Source organism: Ochotona curzoniae, unplaced genomic scaffold (assembly GCF_017591425.1).
Source record: "Ochotona curzoniae isolate NIBS_2020 unplaced genomic scaffold, NIBS_Ocur_1.0 contig_291, whole genome shotgun sequence".
Taxonomy (NCBI): Eukaryota; Metazoa; Chordata; class Mammalia; order Lagomorpha; family Ochotonidae; genus Ochotona; species Ochotona curzoniae.
The window spans coordinates 14,156,538-14,181,651 of NW_024465649.1; the positions used below are offsets into that span (position 1 = coordinate 14,156,538).

At 41.1% G+C, this 25,114-nt stretch overlaps 1 protein-coding gene across 3 annotated transcripts; it reads right to left on the reverse strand.

Annotated features, from left to right (window-relative positions):
• Nucleotides 1-11: 11 nt before the first annotated feature.
• Nucleotides 12-24,770, reverse strand: BTF3L4 (basic transcription factor 3 like 4). Of its 3 annotated transcripts, none has more exons than XM_040978543.1 (6): nt 24,672-24,770; nt 21,601-21,667; nt 17,877-17,990; nt 3,051-3,252; nt 2,194-2,253; nt 12-1,681 (listed from the first exon to the last, which is right to left on the reverse strand). In XM_040978543.1, the coding sequence occupies exons 2-6, from the start codon at nt 21,652-21,654 to the stop codon at nt 1,635-1,637; spliced, it is 477 nt and encodes a 158-aa protein (XP_040834477.1). In that variant the 5' UTR covers nt 21,655-21,667; nt 24,672-24,770; the 3' UTR covers nt 12-1,634. The 3 variants fall into 3 exon arrangements, with proteins under 3 accessions (XP_040834477.1, XP_040834478.1, XP_040834479.1); XM_040978544.1 differs by lacking the exon at nt 24,672-24,770 and adding an exon at nt 23,536-24,357; XM_040978545.1 differs by lacking the exon at nt 21,601-21,667 and having other exon boundaries at nt 24,672-24,769.
• Between the last annotated feature and the right edge of the window lie 344 nt (nt 24,771-25,114).

A 25,114-nucleotide genomic window follows, 5' to 3' on the forward strand; every position in this document is an offset into this window, starting at 1 on the left:
CTCTTGTACTGTGATTTTATTACTATTATTTTATTTTGTCAGGTCCATATATTGTATAAAACACAACAGGAAAAATAACAACTTTATAAGATAAACTGAGGTGTTCAGATGAAGAAACAAGCATCTGTGTTAATATCTACAACATGTTACTGGTCTTGCACTTTAGGTATCACATAAAAATATCTACCTTGAAACAAAGGTTAATATGCTGTAAGGTTAAGCTGTAGTTGGATGGTGGGCCAGGAAATAACAGATTTTCTAAATCTTATCCTTAAATATTAGCTCTAACAAATGCTGAAAGAGTAAAATGCAAGCTTTTATCAGACAGCCAGAGGGAAACTTGGAGTGAATGAATGCAACTTACCCCCAAGTCTTCTGAAAGGAGGTGAAAAATAAATACCATGTTTCATCAGTGCTCCCCCCAAAGCATTATTCAGAGCATGCAGGAGGGTGTCAGGAGCAGCTACAATACCAAGATCCAACTCAGAGGTAGGTTCAAGGCCACAAGCAGGAGGGTGACTCAAGAATTCCTCCTGGGGCCAGTACCATTTCTTAAGAATGCCCATGTGGTGTGTGTGGGGGGAGGAATGAGTCTATGGCCTATTTTCTCCTGATTTCAAGGACATCCCCAACCCCAACTTTACTGAAAAGAGGCATTTTTACACCTGCTGTTAAAAACAGCTAGGATAATAAGGCTGGTATGAAATTACGTAGGAAGCACATGCTACAGATTCCAGTTTGAAAACTACCAAACTGTAAAATCAGGGGGGAAATACAAGTTCAAGATGGAGCTGTTGTTTCTCAAGCTGAGGGAACAAAATCTTACCATAAAGTCATTAGGTACTCCACATTACGTGGAGAACACCCTCTCAAGCTAGATCAAGGATAGGAACAGCACTGCAAAAAAGGCTTACTAAGCCACTTAATGATTAAAGGAGAGGGAAAAGATGTTTAGGAAGAAAGCTAGTGAATGAACTTTTTCTGACTAGGTAAGTATATCTAAGCCAATCATACCAAAAATATGCTACTAGTTACCCTAACATGAAGCTGGTGGCAAAAAAATCTCCAGACATTTTAAACCCAAAGAATAAAAGATGACAGTTAACCAAACAAGTTAAAAACAAAGCTCCCACATCTCTTCAGATTTTAAATTCAAGGTACTTTTCATTAATTCTGTGATTAGGGGGAAAAAATTGGGGAACGAATGCAAAGATTTGTTTTATTTCTACTGCGGGAAGAAGGTGAATAAACAGAACTGTTTTCCAATTTGGTCTCCAATGAATACAAACATACCCACACACATACATTCACATATATAACCAAAAATACCCCAACACCACCAAAAAAATAAACTGGGGAATGGGGGAAAAGGGCAAAAAATCCCCACAAGTCAAAACCCAAAATACCCTCAAACTGTACCAGTACTTCATATTTTGACCAAAATAATAGATCCTGGGAGTGCAAAATGCAAAATCAAATGACCAAACAATGCTGAACAAACAGCATTATTCATATACAAAATATTTATATTACTGAACTAGTAACAAGTGATCTTCTCTGTTGGTAAAACTTTGGAACCACATAGCGATTTGTTAAATCTAGTCCATGCTAGCTTCCAAACTCCAAAAATTAATTCAGTTAGCTTCATTCTTAGATGCTTCATCAAAATTTTCTACAAGATCTGAAAAAGAAAAAAGCAAATTAGTCAGACTTGAAAAAGAGGAAAAACAATTAAATGGAATTCCCAACTTTAAACCTCAATAAAAATAAAACTTGCAATTGGAGTTAGCCTGGAAGCATAAAGTACAATAAGCAGAAATTTCACTAACAATGATTCACTTACCTGCTTAAAACACTAATCCTGAGAAAACTGGCATTTTTTTTGGTCTGCAAATTAAGGTGAATAACATTCTCATATGTCAGTTATAGTTCCTACGGAAATGTTGTAAAACCATGAGAATTTATAATCACTGTGATTGCAATTTAACAAATGCAAATAGCAGAGCTTTGTGTGACAATTTCTGATTCTAAGTTCTAGATGGCATGACATTATTTTTCATTAGATCCTATCTGTATCACTGTGAATAAACTTAAATTCATGAACCAGCTTACAACAAAAACCTGAAAATTATTTGCGCAATAAGTTAAATGAGAAAAATAGAATGCTAAAAATCTTACAGTGATGTCACTTACCTGGAACATCATCATCTTCCTCATCAATGTCTTCTGCTTTTGGTGTTTTGCTATCCAACACTATAAAAAGTTTATTTTAATATTAAACACTCAGAAGATCCTTACACTAAATAGCATATAGTCACTCAGATAAGTCTAAATATTGTCAAATCTTCAATACCATATATTTATTTTTGCTTACATTAAAATTAGTTAAAACTTCACACAGTAAATAAACTTTAAACATAATTGGCAACTTCTCTGCAGCAAAGGCTAAACTTTACATGCAAAATGAAATAACTGAGCTTGAATATGTCACTAAACCTAAAGTAACCTATTTTCCAAATAAAACATTAATATTCAAGTTTTAGTTGTTCTCATTTCCTTTGGTGTAGGACAGTCTATAACTATGGTAGTGTGGACAGTGGAAATAACTAAGGTTGTATGAGTGAGAGGCAATGATGCACATTTGAAACAGGACTATCCCAGAGACTCAGAATTTAAGATTGGCATATATACAGTGCAATCAATATTTACAAAAGTACAGATTTGTGATAAACTGTCTTCACTTACCACAAGAGTATCAAATTAACTGTTTCAAAATGTGGCTTGCAGACCTTGGCAATTTTTTAAAAATATAATTACTATTCAACTTACTGTATCACTACAAAAATGTATGAGTATTTGATACATAAACTTAAAAATTTTATGAACTAAAGAAAAAAGTTAATGAACCGCCAAAAACAAAAACAACAAAACCAAATCAAAACAAAAATACCACTGCATACAAACCCTCCAATTTCAAATGGAATATCTTTTAAATCATGTTTCTTTAACAAGGGTGGGAAGAATAAGGGATGCTCTACTGAAATGCTTACCTTGCCGTGGGAACTGTTCAGCTAATTTCCTAAGGCTTGTTAGGCTGTCGGCACCAAGCTGACTTAATATTCCAGGAAGCATTTCTGTGATTGGCTTGGCTTCTGCATGACCAGTAATTGCAAAGGTGTTAGCTGAGAGGGAAGCTTGGACTTTGGGATTGTTGAAATGAATAACGGTCCCATCATCTTTTATCATGTTCACCTGTAAGATCACAGAAGAAAAGTGTACTTCATATGGAAGGAATGACTGAAACAGCATTTTAGCAATTTCAAAAATGCAATTTAGTCAATTGTTTCTTATTTGTAGGTATGCAATCCCAATATAGCTAAGTAGTGGACATGGGTGGAAAAGACCCTAGCAATAAACAACATGTAGTAGATACCACAAATTACTAGGATGGTCAAGAAATAGTCACCTATTCTTATAATCTAGATATCTAATTCAGACTATTACAGGAAGAAACTTCACATTCCCCTCTGTTTTAAGAAAAAAAAAATTATTGGCCAGAAAAAGTCTTTTCATGAATTTACTGATTTTCTTACTCAATTTACACTATCAAAGCCTTTGTCTGTTTCCTTAATTCCACCTGCCGGGACACCTGAATGTGCTTTATCAATGACTAGGAAACCCTTAAAATCATCCACACATTCTTCCTATGGCTCCCCACAGTCAGATCTGATGTGAAATATATCCTAGGGCCTGGGACTTAGTAACATGGAAGATCGAATGTAGGTTGCTTAAATTGACATTTTTCCTCTCAGTCATGTTCTTTTTGTTTTCATTAGAGTTGAATCTGCATAACTTTAATGTATAAATAATGTGATTCTACTACGTAATTAATTTTTCTAGGTAAGTTACCTTGTTGGTAACATGCTTATTATATAAAAAGTTGGGAGAGTTAATTCTTGGCTACTTTAGAAGCATTTCATGATCCATCCAAAAACTGCCCTTGTCACAACCAAGCGAGATGCTGAGTGTTCTCCATGGTCAGTGGGAAGTGGGCTTTTCTTCTCAGAGGTGATCACCACCACTGACAGCACCAGAAGGGAAGGGGAAGGAAGGGGCTTCTAAATTTCAGGCAAGACCTGGAACACAGAGAAAATAAAGGCAAATCCCTGGAAAATTATCACTAAACCACACAAATAATTGCCCCAGCTTTTTTTTTTTTTTCTGATAAAAGTCCTTATTTAAACTCTGTATTTTTTCCTTCTTAGTACTCTCCTTAAGATTCTATGAGTATATCACACACAGTAAGTATTCATCAGTTCAGGTGTTCTAAACCAAGAGCATTGTGAGATAATTCATATCAGCTTCAAAAATAAACTATATAGTTCTGAACATACTCAGAACTTTGGTAAAAATGTTAAATGTTAAAGTAGCCAAAGATATAGAAGAGGGAGGGACTCAAGAAGGAAGTGAATACAGTGCTACTACATGGAATACTGCTCTGCATCCGAAAAAATCACATCATCTAGTAAGAGAAATAAAAAAAAAAAAACATGGCTAGACTATGTTTTTTTTTTTTTTTCATTTTACTTTATTTTTTGTATAATCTTACTTAGTTGATTAGGGTACAAAGGGTCAAGGGCTACAGGAAAGTGGGTAATACCACTGTTTTCACACTAACATCATCATTTTTTTCCCTGTGTCTGGGGTCAGGGAAGAAATAAAGGGAGAAGACCCACCCAGCCTCCCACCCATCCCAGGTCCCCAATGTGGGGCATGCTCTGAGGGTCTTGCTCAAGCACTTTTGATAGTTCAACAGTTACGAATTGCTGCCAATCTTGTCATTCCACGCAAGATGAAATCTCTTCAGATTCTACTGACTGACACAGTCTCTTCATGGTTGGGGTTCTGAGATCAGCAGTTCAGTTGGACGGATCCCCAAAGAAACTTCATCTGAGATGATCCCAGATCTGATTCTTGTGTGTGCTTGACAGTATAGGATCAGGTACAGTCCACCACCCCAATCAGCTTATGCACATGTTGGTCACTGCAATTGCTGAGTCAGTTCTGTTTCCAGCCCGGTCTTTCACTGGAACCAATGGGTGTTGCAGTCCAGCCTGATCTGCCCACTTCATACTTGGCCCTCACGCAAACCAGTGGGAGCTGCAGCATAGATGGGGTGACTCAACATAACCCTCACCAGGCCTGCCCCTTTTCTGGTTCCCATGCATGCCAGTATGTACCGCAGACTTGTTCAGTCTGTCCCACATCCCATTCAGCTCTTATACATGTCAATGGGCCTTGAAGTCTAGTTCAACCCAGCCAACCCTACTATCCAGCCCACATACATACTGGCAGGTGCCTTTCTGTCTAGCCACCCCTGTCCCTGTCCCTGTCCTGGTTTTCATGCCCTCCAGTGGGAATGGTAACACAAGAGGGAGGTGCCCACTATCTCCCTACTACGCCACTCCCACTCCCGGATCATGCACTCTCCAGGTGGTTCTGCAGTGCAACTTGACAGAGTAAGCCCCCAGTGCCAGCCTTTGCCAACTGATGCTGCAGCAAAGCCCAACCAACCCTCACCCACTCTAATTTTTGCTTGTAGCAGTTGGAACAGTCAGTCCAGCCTGGCTCTGCACTGATCTAGCTCACATGAGATCCACAGGTGTTGTAGCCCTCCCTGCCTAGTCTGGTCTGCCCCTATCTCAACTCACGCTTTCCAATGGGAGTGGCTGTCCAGCAGGGGAACCCACTTTCCCCTTGCTGGATTTACCCCCTCCTTCCTTGGTTCTCACGTGTGCTGTTTGAGCACTGTGCGGCCACATCTGGTATGTCTCACCCCACCTTAGCATTCTGTAATGTGCACTGGTTTATGTTGCGACCAAGCCTGGCCTGACCCACACTCTGTTCTGGTGCTCGGTTTCACCAGTGGGTGATGTGAACGAGTTCAGCCTGGTGTGCCCCCCACCTATGCCAAATGCATGCCAGTGGGTATCTTCCTCTGGCCTGGTCTGGGTTGCTCCCGAATGTGCTTTTTGTGCTCACCTGTAGGTACTATGTCCCAACAGAGGAGTCTCCCAAGCTCCTCCATCAGAACCTCTCCCTATGCCAGATCTTGTACATACTGGTGGTTCCATGGGACAGCCTTCATCGTAGGCCTTAAATCCATTCTAATTCTTGATGTTGGGTGTTTCAGTCCAGCCAAAGCTTGTTCATATGCAAACACTGATCACACATGGCTCAGTAGGGACAGAGACCTAGCCTAGTCTGTCCTACATCTACCCAGAGCACCAGATGGTGCTGGCATCTAGCCCAGCTTGGTGTACCCATCTCCAGTTCACACTTATGCCAAGGGAGATTGCATGGCTACACTGTTACAAATCAATGGTATAATAAAGGAGTTCTATAGACACTTTCAGGCATAATGACTTTCAAATACTGGAATTTTACTCACAAGAGATTAAAATCAATATTGTTCCAAGATATCCAGATTATGTATCTGAACTTATGTAGAGGTTTGCAAATTCACATCAATTTCATTAAAGAAATTAAGGCTAATGGAGGGACTGGTGGCATAACAAGTATAGCTGCTGTCTTCAACATCAGTATCCCATATGGATATGTATTTCATCCTGCTCCACTTCTTCTTTTTTAGAGATTTATTTATTTTCTGTTGAAAAATCATATATATAGAGAGAGGAGGAAAGACAGAGAGGAAGATCTTCCATCTGATGGTTCACTCCCCAAGTGACTGCAACGGCTGGAGCAGTACCAATCCGAAGCCGAGAGCCAGGAGCTTTTCCAGGACTCTCATGTGGGTGCAGGGTCCCAAGGCTTTGGTCCATCCTTCACTGCTTTCCCAGGCCACAAGCAGGTAGCTGAATGGGAAGTGGAGCCACTGTGATTAGAATCATGCCGATATGGGATCCAGGTACATTCAAGGCGAGGACTTTAGCTGCTAGGTTATTATCTCTAGGCCCTCCAATTCTTTTTTTTTTTTTAGACTTATTATTATTGGAAAGTCAGATATACAGAGAGGAGAGGATAAACAGAGAGGAAGATCTTCTGTTCCTTGATTAATTCCCCAAGTAGTGTAACGGCTGGAGCTGAGCTGATCCGCAGCCAGGAGCCAGGTGCAAACTACAATTAAGAGTGGGTGAGGGCCCGGCGCGGTGCCTCAGTGCTTAAGGTCCTCGCCTTGCACGCCCGGGATCCTATATGGGCGCTGGTTCTAATCCCAGTGGCCCCACTTCCCATCCAGCTCCCTGCTTGTGGCCTGGGAAAGCAGTTGAGGACGGCCCAAAGCTTTGGGACCCTGCACCCGCGCAGGAGACCTGGAAGAGGCTCCTGGCTTCGGACCGGCATAGCATCGGCCGTTGTGCTCACTTGGGGAGTGAATCATTGGACGGAAGATCTTCCTCTCTGTCTCTCCTCTCTGTATATCTGCCTTTCCAATAAAAATAAAAATAAAACTTTAAAAAAATATATAAGAGTGGGTGAGGGTTGTTTGGGCTTAGCCACAGCATCAGCTGACAGACGCTGGCCCTGGGGGTTAATTCTGTCAAGTCAAACCATAGAACCACCTGGAGAGTGCATAATCCGGGAGTGGGAGAGACCTGGGAGGGAAACAGTGGGCTCCTCCCTCTTCGGTTATCACTCCCACTGAAGAGCACAAAAACTGGGACACGGGTTGGGGTGGCTAGACAGAAAGGCACCCAACAGGAATGTGTGTTGGCTGGATAGTGGAGCTGGTTAGATGGAACTAAGCTTCAATGCCCATTGACATGTACGAGCGCCAAATGGGATGTGGGACAGACTGGAATAGTAAGCTACACATACTGGCAAACCAGGGTAGGGGGCGGGCCTGGTGGGGGTCATTGCGGGTCGCTCCAACTAGGCTGCAGTTCCCACTGGTTTATGCGAGGGCTGAGTATGTGCTGGGCAGAATCAGGTTGGACTAGAACACCCATTGATTCCAGTGGAAGTCAGGGCTGAAAACAACCAACGCAGCAATTGCAACCAACAGCTGATCGGGGCGATGGTCTGTGCCGAGCCCTGTACTTGCTAGTACATACAAGAATCTGGACTGGGAACACCTCAGACAAAGCTTCTTTTGAGATCTCCCCAATCGAAATGCCAGACTCAGAACCGTAACCAAGAAAAGACAGAACAAGTTAATCAACCACCTCAGCTATATGTTGGTAGCGAAATACTGGGCAAACAGAGACTCTATGATGGACTGTATCAATCAATGAATTCTTCGACAACCTCATCCCACTTGGACTGGAGATTCACAGCGATTCATAACTGGTGAACTATCAAAACCACTTGAGCAAGAATCTCGGAGGATGTCCCACATCCAGGACCTGGGATGGGTGGGAAACTGGGTGGGGCTTCTCCCTCAATATCCCACTTTACCTCAGATACATGAAGGAAACAATATGGAAATAATAATCTTACCCACGTTCCTATAGCCCTTGAACTTTTTTTTTGGCCCTAAAAAATTATGTAAAGTTTGTCAAAAATATAATTTAAAAAAATGAAAAAAATAAGACTTATTCTATTTTTACGATAAAGTCAGATATACAGAGAGGAGAGACAGAGAGGAAGATCTTCCGTCCAATGATTCACTCCCCAAGTGAGTGCAACGGCTGATGCTATGCCGGTCCGAAGCCAGGAGCCAGGAGCCTTTTCAGGTCTCCTGCGCGGGTGCAGGGTCCCAAGGGTTTGGGCCATTCTTTACTGCTTTTCCAGGCTGCAAGCAGGACTCTGGATGGGAAGCAGGACAGCCAGGACAGGACCTGGTGCCTATATGGGATGCTGTGCCTGCAGGTGGAGGATTAGCTAGTTGAGTAATTTCACCAGCCTTTTGTTTGTTTGTTTTGTTTTAGTTTGAAATGAGGATTTTTTTTTCACTTCAGCATGAAAAGCAAGATTAATTACATCTAAGGTGTTGAAATAAAAATAAATTTGTTCATGGGTATTTTAAATATACTGGAATAAAAGATATAGCTTTAGGGGCCGGTGCGGTGGCGCAGTGGTTAAGGTCCTCGCCTTGCACGCCCGGGATCCCATATGGGCGCCGGTTCTAATCCCGGCGGCCCAGATTCCCATCCAGCTCCCTGCCTGTGGCCCAGGAAAGCAGTCGAGGACGGCCCAAGGGTTTGAGACCATGTACCCATGTGGGAGACTTGGAAGAGGCTCCTGGCTTCGGACCAGCATAGCATCAGCCGTTGCACTCACTTGGGGAGTGAATCATTGGACGGAAGATCTTCCTCTCTGTCTCTCCTCTCTGAATGTGTCTTTCCAATAAAAATAAAATAAATCTTAAAAAAAAAAGAAAAGATATAGCTTTACAAACAGAAACGTTCAGAAAGGGCTAAAAAACCTAGTTAATTTTAGTATATGGAGACTGAAATAGTGTAAGTTAAAATGGGCAGACTATTTCTAACACATCTGCCTTCCTGCTAAGCAGATGTCATGGTAAACTGAGACTCTTGGTACAACCTATTAGGAAACTGTTTTACTGAGCAAGATCAATTTGACATTTCTGCTGTCCTTTTAGTCAAAAAGATGGCAATAAATCAGACTCCTATGTATATCATATAGAAATTATTTCCTTCACTGATTTTATGCTTTTGGGTGTGAGCAAGCCATTCAAATATATATACAGTATAACAACAAGGAATAGGCCCGGTGCAATAGCCTAGCAACCAAAGTCCTTGCCTTACACATGCCTGGATCACATGTGGGTGCCGGTCCTAATCCAGGCAGACCCACTTCCCATCCAGCTCCCTGCTTGTGGCCTGGGAAAGCAGTTGAGGACGGCCCAAAGCCTTGGGACCCTGCACCCTCATGGGAGTCCCAGAAGAGGCTCCTGGTTCCCGGCTTCAGATCAACTCAGCTCTGGCCATTTGGGCCACTTGGGGAGTGAATCAATGGAGAGAAGATCTTCCTCTTTGTATATCTGACTTTCCAATAAATAAATAAATAAGTAAATTAAAACAAAAACAAAAAAAGAACGAGAAGCAAATTTTACTATACTCGCAATTGGCTTCCTTTTCCAAATACACATAAGCTCTATGCCAAAATGTTTTTCCCACTTAAAAGTGGCTCAAGGTGAAGGATGTTACTTAAGCTATGCTATGGAGGAGGCATTTTGAGACCTTCATCCAAAACAGGATTCCCTTGCTCTTACTTTTTAACAACACATAACAGTCTGGCTGTTAGCAGAAAATATCTGGATGCCTAGTGCATTTACATTGTAGTTTTCACTATGTAGTCTGAATAATCATTATCTGCCTCTCATGTTGCAAATGTCCATTCGTCCCAAGATTCGTGTTAAATGCTTCTTTTTCTGTTATAACTTACAGTGGTTTATATACACACTGCACTTCACAAATATTAATATTACTTAAAATTATTGGAGTATAACTAAAAATTCTGGCCCTAATAGAATGCAGGCTCCTTGAAATCAGATTATGTCTTATGAGATACAGTACTCTCAAGTGTGCAGCATGCAAGTGTTTACCTAATTTTGCTAAATGTATCACTAACCTTTTGTTTTGCTTTTTTGTTTTTGTGTCTAACTTCTATATTCTATACTCTAAAGTCAGAGATTATCTTCCCTAAATGCTAGATGATATGTTAGGTCATGGCAAGTATAAATGGCACAAGTTAGTGCATCCAATGACAATGCAGAGAATTTCCTGGGCTGCAACTTAGACCTGACTGTTGTGACAGTTCTGACCGTTTGGAATTATCCCAACCTTCCGTACCAAACCTGGGAGAAATTTAAAATTATTCTTGGCAACTGCTGGGCAGCCAATACACCAGTATCAAATACCTTCATTATTTTTTTTTTTAAATTTCATTTTGTGACCCAGTTTCATAGGCTCTGGGATTCCTTCAATCCCTCCTTACGCACTCCCCCCATGTTGGATTCTTCCACATTGTTGCAGCATTACAGTTCATATCCAGTCATGATTCCCTCATTGTGAACATGTACCATGCAGAGTCCAGCATCTTATTGTCCAGATAAGTTCAACAGTTTCATTGGGAGACCATCCCTGGTCCGAAAATAGAGCTAGCAGAATATCATCCCCTCCAATAAAAACTCACAACACAACATCAACAACAATTTACAACATTATAGAGTTAACTAACACGACAATGAGTGACTAATATGTTAGAAAATGCAAGTTCTTGGGCTCGGCAGCGTGGCCTAGTGGCTAAAGTCCTTGCCTTGAACACGCCGGGATCACCAGTTCCAATCCCGGCAGCCCCACTTCCCATCCAGTTCCCTTCTTGTGGCCTGGGAAAGCAGTCAAGGATGGCCCAAAGCCTTGGAAACCTGCAGCCATGTGGGAGACCTGGAAGAAGTTCCTGGATCCTGGCTTCGGATCGGCATAGCATCGGCCGTGGCACTCATTAGGGAGTGAATCATTGGACGGAAGATCTTCTTCTCTGTCTCTCCTCCTCTCTGTATATCTGACTTTCCAATAAATAAATAAATCTTCAAAAAAAAAAATGCAAGTTCTTAAACTCATCCTGTGACTACTTCATTGACATTTCAAGTTTAGTTTATATACAACCGGCTGCTCTACACCTTAAAATGGTTATAGGGGTACTATTCAGCTGTTTCGTGTCTATTTTAATTTTTGTATTTAGCAGCTTATACTATTGAAGCATGATTTTTACTGAACTTGGCGAATTTAGGATAGTCTAAACTGGGTTATAACTCTAACAAGACAAAATTTAACGATTGGGGCGAAGAACAGTTTTAGGAGGGGTGTGCAGAGAAATCTTCAATACCCTAGTGAGGAGTAACTAATATTTGTGTCCTACCTAGTAGGGTATATACAAGTCCAAGCTGAACATTTCCTGTCTGTTCTAAGCTTTTATTATTGGTCTCTGTCTATCTAATCTGATTTTTCTGGGGGGCGGGGGGGGGGCGGGCGGGGGGCGCTCCGGAGCGACCCTGATGGTCATTGCAAGAGAGGGTGGGGATCCAAAGTTGGAACTAAATAAGGACCAGAGAAAACTCCTCTCCCTAGTCCCGAAGGAATTTTACTGTTCTGTTTCTGAGGACCGCTCAGTGCTCCTGGCTGTTGTTCCAATGATATCAGATCCTGTGAGGAAGGATCTGGGCTTCTTCCATCCCATGTGGGAGTTCTGAAAGGGAGTGGATGACCTCAAAGTTCTTGGCCTACAAGGGCATTCCATTTCCCAGTAGTCTCCTTGGCAGTTGGGATGTAGCCCTTGGTGCCCGAGCTGACAGTCCTAGGTGAGGATCCGGGAGTCTCCAGGGTTGGGACACAAGCTTCTCCTTGTCCTCCTGCTCCACTCTGGAGTGCCCCCCGCCCCGTGCACATAACCTCTTGTTAAGCGGTGTCAGGATCGCTCCTGATTCCCACTGTATGTTTTTATAGTTTTGCTAATGTCTAATGCAGATTCGATTCTGCTGTCTATGTTACCTATTCTATTCTTGATAGGTTCTATTGATTGGTTAACCAACCTCTGCCTTTGCTGGCCGGGGTGGAGCACACATATTTAGTCCCAATAAACTTCTATCATTCAAGTGACTCTGTTGCCCCCTTTATTTATGGCTACAGGAGATTCTCAAAATAACACTTTTCTCCAAGGGTCTTGCCTTTTCATTCTTGAGAGACGGTCGGATTCTTTTGGGTGATTGTGTGTGTGTGTGTGTGTGTTTTCATATCCCCATTAGGCCAGCTAGTCCTGAGAATTAACAGTTATGATAAAATCAAGTTTTATTACATGCCCATGTTTACATGGCTGCTCTTTGTTTTTGTATTATGTGCATCTAAATACTTACCAAGAAATTAATGCTCCTGAGTTTTTGTGCATTGTGAATAAGGCAAACAAGCAGGGTTTTACAAGGTTGAGGGATGTCAGTTTTTGAGGATTATGGGCTTTGTACATACTTTAAAAAAAAAAAAGATCTATTTATTTTCTATTGGAAAGGTAGATTTACAAAGAGAAGGAGATACAGAGAAAGATCTCCCATCTGCTGGTTCACTCCCCAAGAGGCTGCAACAGCCAGAGCTGAGCTGATCTGAAGCCACGAGCCAGGAGCTTCTTCCTGGTCTCCCACATGGGTGCAGGGTTCCAAGGCTTTGGGCCATCCTCTGCTACTTTCCCAGACAATAAGCTGGGAACTGGATGGAAAATTGACCAGCCAGGACAGAAACAAGCACCCATATGGAATCCTGGCAATTGCGAGGTGAAGATTTTAGCCACTAGGCTACTGCATCAGGCCCCTGCACATATTCTTGTAAATTGTGTTCTATACAATTACTTCTTTGGGCTCAGCATTGCTTATTTCTAAAGGCAAGAACAAAGCACAGCCTTTTAATGTAGGTATGAACTAAAGCTTTCAGCTGTCATTAAACTATATCATATGGTAGGAACGTATTCTCTTATTTGCTGGTAAGTTTTCTCTGAGAGAGGGATATTCTACAGCAATGCTGTTGGTAGTGGGACTTGGCCTAGCCTCTCTGAAAAGCAGTCTGGCAATAGGGATGATTGACAGAACTTTCAGGAATCTATCTGAAGGAAATCAGAGTGGAAGATATTTACTTCAGTATACAGAGGTTCAGTATGTGGCTCTTTTATTATCAAAACGTTGTCATGTATTTGAATATGCGTAGGCAGGGCCAATATGCTGGTGTAACAGGCTAATCTTCCACCTGTGGCACCAGTATCCCATATGGGCACTGGTTCATGTCCTGGCTGCTCTTCTTCTGATCCAGCTCCTCGCTAATGGTATGAGAAAGCATAGGAGCATGGCCTACAGCCTTGGCACCCTGAACCCATACAGGAGGCTGGGAGGAAGCTCCTGGGTTCCAACTGCAGATCAGCTCAGTTCTATTTACTGCGGCCAATTGGGGAGTGAACCAGTAAAGCCCCCTCTCCGTCCCTTTCTTCTCTGTAAAAATCTGCCTTGAAAAAAAAAAAAGCTGAAAAAAAATTACATGTAGGCACTTTGAATGATTTAGACTTTTAAGGATATAAAACAATTTTTAGAATGCTGTTTGAGAGAAAATGATTCTAAATTATATAGGAATTTGTATTCTTAGGTATATTTACATAAAAAAATTAGAAATATGGGACATGTGCTATGGCACAACAGGTTAATACACTGCCTGAGATGCTGCATTGCACAGGGCTGCTGCCTGCTTTGAGTCCTGGCCACTTATGCTTCCAATCCAGCTAACTAATGTATCCTGGGAAACAGCAGATGTTGGCTGAGGCACAAGCGGCTCTTCCACTCAGGTGGCAGTTCCAGGCTCTCTTTCTGTCTCTTTCTGTAAATCTGCCTTTCCAATAAAAATAAATTAAAAAAGAAGAAATTCAGTTCTGGGTTATGTCTCACAAGTTTGCCTAAGAATTCCTTCCCTTCTAAAAACTATTTACTTGACCTTGCATGAAATAATCTATGACACTCCTCAGCCCCTTAACTTTCTGACAACTTTGGATGTATTTCTCTTCGGTAAAACGTGAAAAGTCTCCACAGGATTTTAATTTATTGTTTCAAATAAACAAACTAATGGATACTAAAAAATAAAAATTTAAAAAAAAAACCAGAGAGAGAGAGAGAGAGAGAGAGAGAAGCTTGTCTTAATCAGTCCTACGGTTTCTAAAGTTTCTGAAGAAGATATCAGTTAACCTTTACCAGTGGGACAGAAATCACTGGCAGACTAAGTGGTAGGCTTAAAACTTCTGCCTGCTAAAAGTGTACTCCGTGAGTTTCTGAAACCAAGTACAGAGCTACTTCCCACTCCCAAGATACAGCACTTTCTACCTGACACTTTGAAGGTCAAAGCAAAGCAAGTACTATAATTAAGTTTTGTCTTACAATAATGGCATTGGTGTTCTCTCATTTCAAGTTTTTACTTGCTTTTGTTAAAAGTATTCCTGAGCTCAGCACTTAGTAACATGCTTAAAATATTCCCAGGTACAATAACAAAATTACAATTAGTGGCTCTTTTGTAAAACATATGTATTTTTCATATTTTAGTAACCTAAAACCAAACATTTAATGCATTTATACATTTAATGCAAGTTTTCCTGCAGCAGCTAGTTTTTCCCTTCAACTTGTTTTTAACGCAAAAGTGTGTGCAGAAACCAGATTATATGCAGTGTATTTAATGTTCTTAAATAAAATACTTCAGATTTATAAAGGATTATGTAAAGTACAAGCATCTTGTTTTTGTTTTATTATAGTAATTTTAGAATGATGGAAATAAAAAAGTAGAAGTCTCCATATTGGGTTCAGATATTCAAGATTTTTGCAGTTAGTACCATGTACTGTTAATTATTACATGTATACCTTCCCTGTTCAACTAGCCCGGTGTGAGCTAGAAGAAAGCATGCAAGGATGAGGGTGGGGAGAGGGGAAGGAAGGTAGCAAGAGTGACATGTGTGTCTATTACGTAACCATTTAATTCCCTGTGTGATGTTGGAACTGCACTGAAGATACAACAAAAAGAGACAACAATGTTGTTTTAAAAGTGCTGACTATAACACACTGTGGAGGTACTTAACCTTTCTTTACAAATTTGTATGGATGCTACCAGAAGCCTTCTGAGAGGAAATAACGCCTACGCCAAGACTTACAAAAAAGGGAAAAAGGAATGCTCTTTGTGATACTGATGGGGACTTCTTTTGTGTATAAGGTGAATTCTGTATGGTGGAAGCTCAGAAAAACAGGATATAAGGTTGGCATGCCTCTTCATTTTCTTTTTGTTTTTTGCATTGGCAAGGTTGGGAGGGGGTGAGGGAGTACAGAGAGAAGGCGAAGAGGAGAGGAAAAGGCCAAGAAGGAGTACAAGTAAATCCAACCAGAAAAAACAAAGGCAGATCAATCAGAGCCACAGGAACTCTGGATTTGACACATCTTCATTCAAACACGCATTTCCAGCAGCATTTAGTTACCCGTAACGATAAACCACCAGGTAAAAGGGATGTCATGATGCTGAAATGCGACAATATCTATTTACATGTCTAATGATCTATTTTCCCCACCAGATTATGAATTACAAACAACAAAGACCACAAACAATCCTTTCTGTACCACTGTCTAGTAAATCTTTATGCGTGACCAACTGGCACACAATAGACATTCCCTGGGTGTTGACTATCATTAAGTACTTTACTACCACAACTTTAATAACAACATCATGACCTCGGCACAGCATTACCAGGATCATTATACTTTGAAGAGATCAGAGATTACTACCTGGTTCCTTACTTTACTGTTATAAACACTTACTTTAATACTCCATCACAATTTGTATTAATCTGAGTCATAACACCTTCCAAATATGAATAAAACTAAACATTTAGAAGAACATGCCCTGTGACATTACGAAGTTAAATGTACACTGAAAAGAAAGTATGACTATAATTTTTGCCCTACTCCTAAAAGAAATTTTTCAAGACAGGATGGTTTCTCCTCCAGGCGACAGCTGACAAAAAACTTCATTTTTGACTGTTATGACTGGGGGATTGGAGTACTACTAGCGTCAAACAGTTGAGACCATGGCTGGATATCTTACAACATACAGGACAGCACCCACAACGAGGAATGCTTTAGTGCAAAATGTCAGTAGTGCTCAGTTTGGAAGTTAGAGGAATTGGAAAATAGAAAGACACATAAAACTGCATAAACATTTATAAGTAGGTTAAATTTAACACAGCCCACGCCTATTTTTGGATCTTATTTTTTATCAACTATTTTTTTTTAAGATATGAATACTGGGACTTAAGCTTTGTGCTTTTTTTAAAATACACAGAAAATGAGTGCTCTGCAAAGTATTTTTATGTTAACGAAAATACACAAACTTCAAATAACTCAGAAAAAATGTACACAACATCCCTAGCTTCAACAATTGCAAAAAAAGTTCTAATGCTCATCAGAATAAGAATGTGTTCTCATCAAGCTGAAAGGGAAGCAGATACATACAGCTTACATTTCTACTGCCTTACTGGGACTCTTATTTTAAACATACAAAAGGCTAATTTAAACGATGTGCTAATTAAAAAAAAAGTGTTGATTTTATTTATTCATATAAACACAGTGACAGGAACATGTGGCACTTTGCTATTTTGCTGCCTTCTTTTTGTTACTTTTTAAAGTATGATCTCTACATCCACATTATTTATTTTTTATAGCATATGTACAATAACAATCTATAAAAAACTGTGAGGTGGTACCACACATAGCAATGACATAATTATGTCTAATATATGGCAGTAAAAATGAAAACATTAATCAGAAGTATTATCTAAATGGAAATAGATCATATTAGAAGCTGATGTTATAATTTTTCTCGTTATCTTTTGAAATAACATCCATTTCTGATCTCACATTTGATTTAAAAAAAAAAAAACTAAATACAATAAACCTTCTTAAAGAATAATTTCTGGCAAACTTCTAAGAAATCCAAACAACTAAAGCTAGCTGCTAAAGCTTTTCGGCTTAAATTATAATTCAAAAAGCTGTGTAGAATAAAAAGTATCCTTAGGGTAAAAAATGTTTACTTTATTTGAAGGAACCTTGAGATTTAGTTTGATACTGCTAGAAAAAAATACTTGATGTTAAAATTCAAAAGCAGTTTCATAATTTTATCCAAAATGCAAATACTATGAATCTGAAAAGTGTGAAGAAAATATTTAACTAAAATCCTAAAATAATTGTTCAGATCATCATTCAATGTCACACAAAAAGCAAATTCAACAGTCAGCCTCCGACACCTGCATGACAATAACAAGGATTCTTTTCAGTTGTTATATTTGGAAGCTCTACAATTATTTGTGCATGTGCTATTTCACAATTTACAAAGTGATCATACCTCTTCAATACCAGCTATATTATTCACAGCCAGTTTTTTGAGAGAACTCTGAAGCTTTTTGTCATCAGCTGTAGCTGTTCTGTGTACTACCTTCTTCTTCCTACGAGCTGTACCCTGAAAAATAACCACGTTAAGAGTTAGCCTGTCTAGCAACCGACAGTTGCAATCAAGCTTGCTGTCCACGACAACAAATCTAAAATTCACATTAAAAACTAATAAAATGATAATAAGTGGGAAGCCTGCTCCAAGTTTTGTCACCTTAACCTACATTTTTGAAGGTCAATTCTGGCCAATACTTCTTATCCAATATCCAATCTTACCATTTCAACACTATATTCCAAAATATTGTTAATAAAACAATCTATAAAGCCAAAATAATTTAGTGTGCTTTACAATAATTTTTAACCATCATTAAGAATGTTTTATTACTGTACGTATTGCTCCCTGCTAATAAAATCTAAAGATATTCTGAGACTTGTGAGAATTACCGACCTGAGAATTCAATGATTATGTGAGTGTGCTAGAGTCAGAATCCAGGAATGACAAAGTTCTTACTTCAAGGAGCATATATGATTTACAGGAGAGAAAAGTGAATAATTATATAAATAACTTAGATTATGTTAACCAAGATAAGAGTTATTAAGAAAAAACAAAACATAAACAGAACACGATGATAAGAGTGAAGCACTGCTTTACCAACGTGTCCAGGGAAAGTACCTACGAGGAAGTTACATAAATGATCGAGAGCCACAATCGGGGAAGAGAGATCCAAGCACAACAAAACAAGATTGAACTTGTCTTTTTGAGAGTAAAAAGGTCAGTATGGCTAGAGCAGAGTGAAAAATGGGAGAAGGAACACAAAATGAGACAAAGACAGGCATTGATCATGTAGTGAGAATTTTATTCTAATTGCAACAGGAAACCACTGCAACGTGTGAGGTATGACAGTGACTTGATCTGGTTATGACTGCGTTTGCTGTGTAGAAAAGGGACCATAATGCGACCAGTCAAGAGGCTCACATGGCAATCCTGGCTTGCGTCTAGGGACATGGCTGTGGAGATGGTAAGGGTTCAGAGTCTCAAGACAATGGGACTTGATGAATTAGAGGAATCTGGTTTGATGCTTAAAGTTTCTAAGCAAATAAGTAGCAAATTACACTATTTACTGAGAAAGGAAAAGTTCATCTCTACATTGAAATTTGAAACTCTAAATGTATCTTTCCAATGAAAAACTTTTTTTAAATGGACTAAACTCCTGGGACAATTTACAAAACTGTAACAAAGTATATCTGAAACGAATTAAAAAGCAGCCTAAGTTTTGGGGATCAAAGAGAGAAGACTGGAGGTTTCCATCTCTGGGTAGCTCCTATAGTAGCCCTCAAGCAGTAACCCTTAGGAAGGGGACGCAGGGCCTTCAGAGCCACCTGCTCTGCTGGGAGAGGAGGGGCTCTCACAGTAGAGTTTGAGACCTCCAGCTGATAAGGACGATTTTTATTTGTGCAGTATACTGAGGGACAGCTGAGCTGTTTGTTTTAAATACTTAAAATCCAACGATCCTCAGGCATCAAACATTAATGTCTGAAAGCTTATCAAACCACCAATTATTCTTCCTAAGTTTTGTGGCCAGTGTTATTACTAGATACCTAGCCCTCAAAACCAGAAGCAGGGGTCATCCTTTCCTTCACTATTTAGTTGAAAGGCAGAGGGAGAGAGAGAACTTCCACCTGCTGGTTCACTCCCCAAATGCCTGAGAACAGCTGGGGCTGGTCCAGGCCAAATCTCTCAGATAGATGGCAAGAACTCAAGTACTTAAGCCATTGTGCTGTCTCTGAAATGTGTTATCAGGCAGCCGAATATGGGATGCAGGTGTCCGAAACAGCCATTTAACCCCCTGCACCACAACACTCACCCCCTTCATTCCTGTTAACCCTTAACACCTAAATTTGTATACTACAGCAAATTTAGCCTTTAGTACAGCAATAGCACCTTGAGGGCTGTCCTCTATGTCAATTTCTATTTTATTTCATATTGCCAGCAGTTACCCTGTAAAATATTTGTAATTTCCTTCTTAAAATACTACAATAAAGAGCAGGGCACTTGGCTTAGCAGTTAAGCCACCTTCACCCCACAGAATGCCTGCCTCCTAGTTCTACCTCCCGACTCCAGCTTTCCACCTGACAGATTCCAGGAGGCAGTGGTCATGGCTCAAGTCACTGAGTCCTTGTCACCCACACACAAAACTGGACTAAGCTCCTCCCAGCTCTGGCCCAGGCCTGGCCACTGCATACAGTTGGGGAGTGAACCAAAAGTTAGGAGACCTCTTTCTGTCAAGAAACAAGCAAAAAACCTTCCAAAAGTTGCCCACTGCCTACAACAGTATAAAATCCCAAATACATGCGTACAGGATGTTGCAACCCTCAACCACACAATCATTTCATTTCCTGCCATTTTTTATCATACATTCAAAAATTCTAGTAGCACCAAATTAAAACAAGTCACATTATTAAGCACCCTGTGAGCCTCCCTGTGACAATGATAGCCCCTTTTCACCCATTTCCCAAGACACTCGCCTATTTATTTAGACAAAATTCTTGTTTATTCTTTAAATCTCATCCTGATCAGTGATGACTTCCATGTTTCTCTTAGGCAAGAGCACTTTGTACTTAAATGTAGCATTCAGTAGTCTCTAAGTGTATTTTTCTCTTCCAAATAAAACTGTTTCAAGAGTAGGAACCACTGGCTTACTTATTTACATATTTTACATATAGTATGTGTGCAATAAACAGCAGCTAGATGAATGAGTGCATCAACTACTGATTTAAAAGATGTACAAGTGATGTGCTACATCAAGCGCTCCCAGGTACACTTTGTGATTCTTTAATTAGCTCTTTTTTGTATTGGTACAAAACATTTAATGCTACAACGTGACTACTGTGCTCACATGACTCGAGTCGTGTAACTGTATCACCAGGAACGCTAACCCTTTCTTCCTTCTCCCTCTCCTGTCCCCAGCCCCAAGAGCTGCAGCTATCAAGGTTTAACACCCCAGCGGGTCTGCTACATAAATTAGTGTCCTACCTATCCCCTCCTCAGTGTGAGGTAAAAATTACCACTCCCCTAAGCTTCGGCAAGAGAAAAGCTGATGGTCACATGCTAAGTTCACACTGACTTAGAACAGGGAGGAAAATGTGACAGCCAACAAAATGTATAACTTGAACATCTCTAATTAAATGCCTTGGAAACTCAGTTCTACTAGTTGGGACATGGTACTAGTTAAGGCAACCCTAATAACTGGTAGGCTCTGTGAGTGAGTCTAATGAAACAGCTATTACTTACTACGATATTATAGTATCTTAATACTGAAGATGCTATGTCAAGATATTTCACAAGTATTATTCTATCACATAGAGGTATCTTCTGTAGGATTATTTCTGTTTTGCAAATCGTAACATGGAAGCTTAACAAGGTTGGGCAACTTGGTTCACGTCACATAACTAGCAGATGTTCAGAGTCAGAACTGGAACAAAGGTGGCTATTTCTGTTGTACCAGAGACAAAACATCTGCGGGCTACCCGTTTTAGAGCTACACAAATTATTTTCAAATTGGAATGTGGTTTGTTCTTGATTAGTGAAAAGACTTTAGAGTTTCAATGACCACAAATCTAAAATAATACTACCTGGTAGTCATACATTCTCCTATCAGTTTTTCTTATGCCACACTCACCTTGCCCCCTATCCGGACCTGAGCCTGAAGTTTGGCTAACTTTTCTTGATTCATGCTGTTGGTAAATCTAGGGAGGGGAAAAATAGATTTGTTAAAGTCACTGTTTTACCAAAATTTACCAAAAAAAATTGTTTATGCAAAACAGTACTTCTGGTTCATTGAGCCTGTAATATGCGTCATCATGATAGTTTGTATTCTTAATAAATATTAATAACTTGTTTTAGCTTTATAGACCAGATCTTTTAAAAATCAAAATTAAAATAAGGGAGTTGAATATACAAACAGAAAATAAAATGGAATTCATAGCCACCTACAAATATTCAAAAATTCCCTCCTTAAAACATGATTCAGTCCCTTGGCAGTCAGTAAAACCTAACAAATTACGAAATCTCTGTAGGTAAGCCAGCTTTTTTTCCCCCAAAGAGCTTTTACTGCAGAGAGCAGTTACCAAATCTTATTAACAAAACCTGCAAATACATTATTTTCCTCCAAAACATATTCTATTATTCTTACAAACCATATACACATTTTTTTAAACGGCTGGACAAAGGAGTTCAACAATAGGTTGTCTAGTTGTCAAGATATGAGGTCGTAGTGTCCTCTAGTCAAGGTCAGATGGTATCTTAATCACATTTGCAGACACTGGCGCTTGTGCAGCACTCGCCAGCATGCACTCACTCCCTATTCCCATCCAGTGTCTGATCTTACAGAGAGCCAGTGCTTTACAGCACCATCTGACAAAAGCATCTCTCTACCGCAAGAGCGAATTTAGGGACGGAGGGAACATACCTGACACACAAGCTGTGTAAAGCCAGTTTTTACTTTGAGATTTCTAAGGACATTATTAAGTAATAAATCCTAGTCTGGAAGTGGCAGATGACATTCCCACTAAAGAGGTGAGGTAAAAAAAAAAAAACACCTTAAGCTTATAAGTGGGTCATAACATTGCATACTATATAAACAAAATTCAATTTAAAAGTCTTGTTTCATGTGTTCTGTGACTCAACAGATTATTATTGATACAAGGGAATAAGCCAGGAGGCTGTTATCAAATCTTTTTCTGGCCAATCCCTAAAGGTTTTCTTTTCGTTAACAAAGGGGGAGAGAGGGAGAATCAAACATAATTACTAATCGTCCTGTTTGAAACTATACTTACACACTAACCTGTATATATCATTGCTTTGAGGCTAAAGTTCAGTTCCCCAAATATTTAGAATGTCTTAGATTCCTCTCTTAGTACTACACCATAATCACAATATTTAGGTAGCTAAAATCACTTTTATAGGAGGAAGTGAGTTCAGAATCTAAAACATGAAGTACCATCCCTATCCTCAAATACTCCTAAAAGGCCAATATTCAGTTTTCCCAAAGGGATATGGCCAGGAGGGTATCGTGAACAAGAAGCCTGTGTAACCTTTTGTAGAAAAGAAGCAAAGTGAAAAATAAGAAAACACAGGGTAAATCGTGAAGGAGCTTTGACAGACGTGATGGAAGTGGGAAAGGCAAAGTATCAAAAGTGAGAACAAATGAACTCTGTCAATGTGTGGATGGAAGAACAGATTCCATTCCAGGTGATCAGCACAACAGAAGTGAGACACATTATTCCCAGAGTATCTCAAGGGGGGGGGGATACCTAAATAGAACAAAAGCATTCTGGGCAGGCTGGAAACTTAGGGCAGCAGGAAAGCATGAAGGGTGACCTTTGTCATCAAGGGAGTCTGTGGACTTCAGGTAGCAAAGAGGATCTGACTCAGCCTGAGAAATAGGTTCAGGATCTGGAGCCCACCTCAAAGATGACCTAGGTTTAATGCCCTAGCCCTTCCAACCGTTTTATTTCATCCACCTCTCTTCCACGAGGCCTTCTCCAACACCTACTTTTTAAGCAGCAAGGCCTCAGTTACAAACAAGTTGTTGGCTTCTGTCTCAATTTAGTACCTCAGTGAAATGAGCCTGGAAGAGGTACGTTCCCTGGGGCTCCACAGGGGCAGGTGACTTCCTTTAAGGCAATGGATTTTCCAGAAGGACTTTCTTCAAGGACTCAAAGGAGGTAAATAATGAGGTTAATCAGTATTTACTGGGTGCCGAAGTGCTCAAGCATAGTGAAAGGCACTTTCACACATACATCGTTGTTTGCACAGAGATAAGAATCATTTCAACCTTTAGTCCCAAATTTTATTATGCGAGGTTTCTTCAAGAATATATGCACGGGTTCTGCAATTGGAAAGCCTAAGATACAGGGTTTTTTTGTTGTTGTTTAGCTTTTCTGAACTTATGTTCTTCTGCATTAGAGAAGGTACTAATACCAGCTACTTCCCAGCTGATTTTGAGGGCTAAAAGGGTCACAGCTCAAGTACAGGGTATGGCTCGCGAGACAGCTCAGGAATTGGCAACTATTGTTACCAGTTCCGAGGGGCCGGCTACAGTCAAAGAACGTGGGAACGGAAGTAGAAACTGCCATTCACCAGCTGTGAACCCTGTGCGCGGTGGGTCCAGGGACCGGGAGATAATCACGACTGGCAATGTTTCAACCGAGGAGGCAGACTTGTAAACAAACACTGCCACGGCCAGGTGACGGGCGCTGCAGAGGAAATCCGGTGCCCAGAGCTGCCAGGCTAGAGATGCCAGCTTGAGTCCTCTCTATGTGCAGTCAGGAGGACCAAGTGCGATGACCAGACAGGCTCGCTATGCTGCTCCGGGCACACAGCACTGTGGTCGTGACTAGTGAACTCCAACGACCAGCTCAGGGGGCGTCCCCTTTCCACCTCCCCCACCCCGCCTCCCGCCTGCGGCGACCGGATCTGGGCGGCCACAGACCGCTCGCTCGCTCCCCCACCCCCACCCCGAGCCCGCACGGGGAGCGAGCGGTGGTGCGGGGTGCCTTCCCTCAGGTGCCGACCCCCAGCTGCGCCGCCGGTAACCGACAGGCCAAGCCAGCCGCCTCCGCCCCCGCTCGCCGCGCCACGGCGGAAGTGGCAGCCCGAGCGGTTGGCGGGTGTCGGAAGAAGAGGGCGGGGGAAGACCGTGCGAAGCGGCCTATGGCCGTGCAGTGGCGGGACGGCCGGGGGTCTCACCTGAAGCAAGGAGGGTCCTCCAACACCAGCACGCGGCCAGAGCAAGATGGCTGCCTCAGCGAAACAGAGAAAGACGACCGCGGCGGCCGCGGCGGCGGGAGCGGGTCCACGTGACTCCGCCGGCCCGCCTCTGCCTCTCCCGAGCAGCCTATCGGTGAGGAGCGCCTGCCCGAACTACGACGCCCAGGATGCTCTGCGCATGCTCGTGCCTCTCATTGGCGGCAGGTGCAGGTAGCCGCGCAGAATCCCGGAGCAGGCGGTCCCCAAAGTGTCCTATTGTGTCTGTTCTTAACACTTTTGCAGGGCATCTAATCAAACGGGAGCTGTGTGTTTTATAGGTGGGTGTGTGCTTCCATCTAGATGTCTTTGACTATGCAATAAGTCCGCACTGTGTAGATTCAGCTAGTACCAGGAGGAAAGGCGGGAAAATCTGGGCTGTTTGC